At 66.8% G+C, this 5,241-nt stretch overlaps 1 protein-coding gene across 1 annotated transcript in view; it reads left to right on the forward strand.

The window, feature by feature from the left end:
- Window positions 1-2,366, forward strand: part of H696_01305 (hypothetical protein) — a gene marked incomplete at both ends in the record, with an annotated part of 8,258 nt that extends 5,892 nt beyond the window's left edge. Inside the window, 5 exons of the mRNA XM_009495199.1 lie at window positions 58-332; window positions 511-648; window positions 824-1,063; window positions 1,233-1,927; window positions 2,115-2,366. Coding sequence (XP_009493474.1) covers window positions 58-332; window positions 511-648; window positions 824-1,063; window positions 1,233-1,927; window positions 2,115-2,366 — 1,600 coding nt within the window. The remainder of the gene's footprint in view (window positions 1-57; window positions 333-510; window positions 649-823; window positions 1,064-1,232; window positions 1,928-2,114) is intronic.
- Between the last annotated feature and the right edge of the window lie 2,875 nt (window positions 2,367-5,241).

The following is a 5,241-nucleotide window of genomic DNA, read 5'->3' on the forward strand; positions in this document are numbered from 1 at the left end:
CCCCTGCGTCAATTGGAGAGCTGGTTTCTGATCTGTCCCCCCTTTCGCGCCAAACAGCTATGTCATCACTTTCTCGTACCGGGTGCGTGCGGCTCGCCGGTGCATCGTATACTTCTACCAATGTGCCCGGGCCCCCATTATGGACCGTGGTGCCGCGGCTGTTGAGACAATCAACGTATCGGAAGTGCTGTCCGGAGCCGGGGCCGAGGGCGCCGGGCCGGATACGCCCAAGACCCCGGTTGCTGATGCGCCGGAGTCTTTTGCCGAGGTGCTGCAGTTCCGTGTGACGCAGGGCCGCGAGCCGGGGCACTTCATCAACCTCTTCGGAAAGGGTGCGCGTGTCTTCCTTTTTTTTTTTCTTTACCCCTTCCCCTGGCTTGGTCTAGTGGTCTGCCTGCAGCCCCTCCTGCCACCCCGGCACCGAAGATAACCAACCTGTGAGCCCTTCGCCGGCACTTACCCTGCGCGGACACACACACACACACACACACACACACATACTGCCGACAGCCATTGTCGTGCACCTGGGGAAGTTCTCGCAGATCGGCTCGTCCGAAGAGAAGGACATTATCTCCCACCCGCGGGTGTATGAGGTTCGCCAGTCCTCCGTAGGTCACTATGTCCGAGTCTTCGAGGTCGACACCACCGGTTCGTGCTCCCCCCCCCCCCTCCCGTCTCTTCGGCCAGCCCAGCATGCGCCGCGGTTTGCTGGGCTCTCTATCTCTGTTGCTCGCATTCTCACTCACACTCTCTCCCCCTTCTCCTGCTCCTCCTGCTCTTCTGCCCGTTGCTCGCGCCCTGGCGCCTGTTTGTCCATCCAAAGACTTCGCCTTCAGCCCGGACCATGCGATGCTCGTGCTGGAGCCGCGCCTGTCGGTCACGGCCAAGTGCAGCATTCTCTGCTGGTCCGGCGCGCGTCTGGGCAGCGTGGAGCAGCAGTTTATCGACTCGCTGCCTGGGCTCTCGGACAAGGTCCCACGTTTCGATCGCATTCAGCCGACTGCCGGCCAGCGCTTCAACTTCTTTGGGCTGGTGGACTGGCGCTCGGTGGGCTCCGTATCCTGTTCGTGTCCCCTTGCGTGTTGGGTCTTTCGGTGAATGCTTCCCTCCTCTGCCGCTCCTCGCCCGCTGACGAATGTTCCCTGCCGTCTTCCCCCCGCCCCCCCCCTCTCTCTCTCTCTCTCTCTCCCGGTTTCTGTGTCTCTTCCTCCTGGCGCCCTGCCGGCACTCAGACGAGCTGGTCACCTCTTCGACCCTCGCGCGCAAGGTCGCGCGGCTGGAGATCCCCGAGCGTGCGGTGTCCAGCGGCAAGGAGCGCCTGGCTCGGACCCGGCGGCATCTGTTGCTGGTGTCCAATGCTTCGGGTGTGGTGACTGTGGAGCCGGTGACTCCGGCGCCGGTGGATGCCATCGCCTCGGCGTCCTCGCTTGGAGGCAGCATCCGGTCCATTGCCTCGAGCATCACCGACAGCGGACAGACCTTCATGCAGGATGACCTGGACACCAACCATGTGATGATCCTGCTGCTGGAGCATTACCCGGGATCTGAGGCGTCCGGGCCGGGCGCCGCCGTGCCCCATGGCCCCGGGGCTGTGGTCCATGAGGCCTTTGTTTGGTGTGGGCTGAAGTCCAATGTCACCGAGAAGCGCATGGCCATGGAGGTGGTCCGTGATTATGGGCGCTTTTCGCGCGATGCCACCAAATCCACCCTTCGCCCGGGGGCCGGGCTCTGGGTAACCAGCGCCACGCGCGAGCCCCTGGCCTTCAAGCAGGCTTTCCACACTTGGACCGACGGGCATCCGGCCCTCACCGGGCAGGTTCTCTTCCAGGGTGCCCATGCCAATGCGGCCATGCGGGCCGGCTCGGCGGCGGCCACCTCGCCGACCGCCGGCGGGCTCTCATCGCCCTCGCGTGATGGTCCGGCCACGGTACGCATTGCATGCTTGCCCTTCCGCGCGCGTGCAATCTGCATGGCTGGCCATGCGTCTGGCGTGTCCTTCCTGCTGCCGGCCCGCCTTCTGCCCCCTTCCCCATGGGTCGACTGACTTTGTCTTTCTCTCTCTCTCTCTCTCTCCCCCCTCTGCCTGTCTACCTCGTTCCCATGGCTCGCGCTAGGCTTCCATCCCTCTCCTGGAGGCCCTCGGTCGCTTCGAAGTGTCCACCTACTCGTACACCGTTCTGAAGATGGTGGCCGAAAACCCGAACTCCGCCGCGGCCAAGGCCCTCGAGGGCGTGGACAAGACTCGCCTCGAGGAGTACCTCTCGGAGGAGGAGTTCGCCCAGGTGTTCGGCATGACGCGGTCCGACTTCGCCAAGATCCCCCGCTGGAAGCAGACCTCCCTCAAGAAGGAGAAGCGTCTGTTCTGAGTCTACAAAGTGGCGGCCCCTCTCCCTCGCCCTTCGGCGGAGCGCCAAGTGGCACACCTGGCTGCTGTACGCGTATCTCCCCCCCTCCCCCCTCCCCCTCCGGAAAGCGCGAGAGCGTCGCAAGCATGCTTTGGGCCCCTCTTTCGGTCTTTCTCTCTCTCCCTCTTCCCTCTTCTGGTTGTGGGAGCTGCGTTGTGCACGGCCAGGGAGGTGGTGCCCCTTGGGAAGGGGGTTTTGATAGGCACGGGGCATTCCACGGCCCTTTTGGCTCTCCTCCTCCTCCCCCTCGCCGGGTTGGAGCCAGAGGCGATGCTATGGCATGCCACCTCGCCACCCCTTTCCCTCCCCCACCCAGGGCACGGGATGAGGGGAATCGCCGCAGAGGCTCCCCCGCCCCCCCCCCCCCCGTAAATAGAGCACATGGGCTCGACAAATACACAAATATGTCTTGTGCTGCTTTTGCCCCCACATCCATCCGCCTGCGCCCCTGTTTCCCCTCCTCCGCTGTTTCCCATCCATATCCCATGGAAATGGCCATGCCTTGGGGAGGGGGGGGGGGATGGTTTGGTCCTTCGGCGCTTTTTGGCCGCAAGACGAGCCCTGTGTCGGCGGAGAGGGCGGGGGGGGGGGCGAACGGAGGCGCCGGGGGAGTATCACGCTCCCGTCGCGCATGTGCTTACAGAACTTGATTCTTGAGCGTGCGCGGTCCACCGGGGGGAATGCTGTTTGGAGGGTAATTTCCGCTACGGAAACTCACCCCACGATTTTCGCCCTTTTCATTTCCCGGGTCGGCCCGCCCTCGAGCCGTGTCTGTAGCCGAGCCCGGAAGGGGGGGCGGACGGAAAGGAGTCGGGATTAACTGGCCAGGCGCCCGCTTCCGGCGCCCCACACAAGACCCACCGGACGCGGGGGCCGGTAGACGAGCAGGCGGAAGGTCGGCAGCTCCCAGCCGCCGCCCCGCTAGGCCGGCCGGCCGGCCCCTCATTTTCTCGAGGTTGAGGGGGGGGGGGAGAAACGGGGGGGGGGGGGGCGGGGGGGGGGGGGGGAGCAGGCCCCCGCGCAGGCAGTCATGCGTACCATCCTCCTCCTCGCCCAGCTGAAGATGCTCGCCCTGGCGCCAAAGGGAAAAGGCCAAGGTTGACCTCGAACACGGTGCGGAGGAGCCCGTAGTTGGAGGCGTTGGACCGGCCGATGTCGGTCTCCAGCAGGTGGGGGGGCAGAGACGGAGAGGGTGGCAGGAAAGCACGCCCCGGGGTGGTTCCCCCCCATGCATGTCGGCCGCGCGCTGCCGGGGGCCCCCGGGTATGGGGCGGCCACGGCGTGGGCGAGGCCCGGGCGGGCACCTCGCCTGTCGGGGGGGAAGGGGGGGGGACGCCCAAAGGCGTTCGAGAGGTACCAACGCAGCGATGGGCTGGCCTTTCTCGAGCATGCGTGTGGGCGTGTCTTTTTTTTTATTCCATGTTAACAGGTTTCCGCATCTTCTTGTCCCTCGCCGCCGGCAGGTCTGGCAGGCGTTGGATCCCCCGGTCGCCCTCTGGACCGGCGGCTTGCGACTTGCGACTTGCGGCGTGCGGCGTGTGGCGACGACCGCATGGCGGCCGCTGCCGTGCGGCTGCCCCAGTGTGGTGACCCCGGCTTGACGGTCAGCCATCGACCGGGCCCGTTTCGGAAGGCGGGGAGGGCCGGGGGGGGGGGGGGGGGGGGCGGGCTGGGGGCCACGCCTGCAGGCCTCCGGAGGCCGCCTTGTCGCGGCCGCGCACATGGCTTGGCCCTTCTCTTGTACTTCTCTCGGTCTCTCTCCCCGGAGTGGGGGGTGGGTGTGTGTCTGTGTGTGCATGTGGGGGGCTGGGTGGACGTGTCTGGGGCTGCGTCCGTCCCTGTGTGGCGCATGAGCCCGGTCACGGCCGGGGACTTGCGACCCTCCTGGCGGCACCCCCGAGAACCATGCATGTGGCGCACACTGGTTCCCCCTCGGCCGCCCCTCAGTCAGGTGGCGGGGGGCGAGGGGCGCCGAAGAGGCGCACCACTGGCTGGCCGGTCTCCAATCAACAGTTTCCTGGGCTCTCTCTCTCTCTCCTGCGCTGGCGGGTTTCTTTCCGTCCCATGTTTCAGCGGTATTGCCCCTCCCTCAGACAGGGCTCTTGGCCTGGCGCCCCCTCCCCCCCATGCCACTCGCCTGGTCGCTCGGGTCGGTCTGCTTTCGGGGGGGGGGGGGAGGAGGGCAGGCTCGGATCGGTGTTCGGTCAGGAGTCCGCGTTCTCCCCCCCGCCGCGTTCCTCTCTTCCGCCCGGGCGCCTTCTCCCACGCCGGGTCGTGGCATTTTCCGAAATAAATAATCCACCAGACGGAGCCAGGCCGCTGCCCAGCCTGCCGGGTTCCGGCCTGTAGGATGCCATGCCAGCGCCGGTTTAACTCCAATGCTGGGGGCGTGGGGGGGGGGAGAGGGGGGCTGTGCCCCGATCTACCGCGGAATCCCGGTGCCCCGGGCCTCGGACGTCCGGCTCGTTGTGCCCCGGGCCGGGAGAAGTCCCGGGCCCATTGTGGGCCGGGCGAGCGCGGCCGTTCCTCCGCACGAGCAGCCGCGTCCGGTGCTCATTTAAAGTTCATCTCCAGAGCGCGGGGCACCGACCCGCGGCCAGACCCTCGGGATGGGGGGCCGCTGTGTGAGCGCAACCAGGCCGTTTCGCCGCACAGCCCTCGGCTTCGGGGCCCTTCCCCCCCCCCCCCCCCCCCCCCCCACGTCTGAACTCCAGTCACCTTGGCCCCCCGTATGCCGTCTTCTGCCTGTGTGCCCCCAAGGGGCCGCGGTGGGGGCGTCTCCTTCTCTCTCTCGAAGGCGCCCCATGCCGGCGCCGAGAGACGCGCAATGGGCCCC

The sequence above is a fragment of the Fonticula alba genome (genome assembly GCF_000388065.1).
Source record: "Fonticula alba strain ATCC 38817 unplaced genomic scaffold supercont2.2, whole genome shotgun sequence".
NCBI classification, from domain to species: domain Eukaryota; order Rotosphaerida; family Fonticulaceae; genus Fonticula; species Fonticula alba.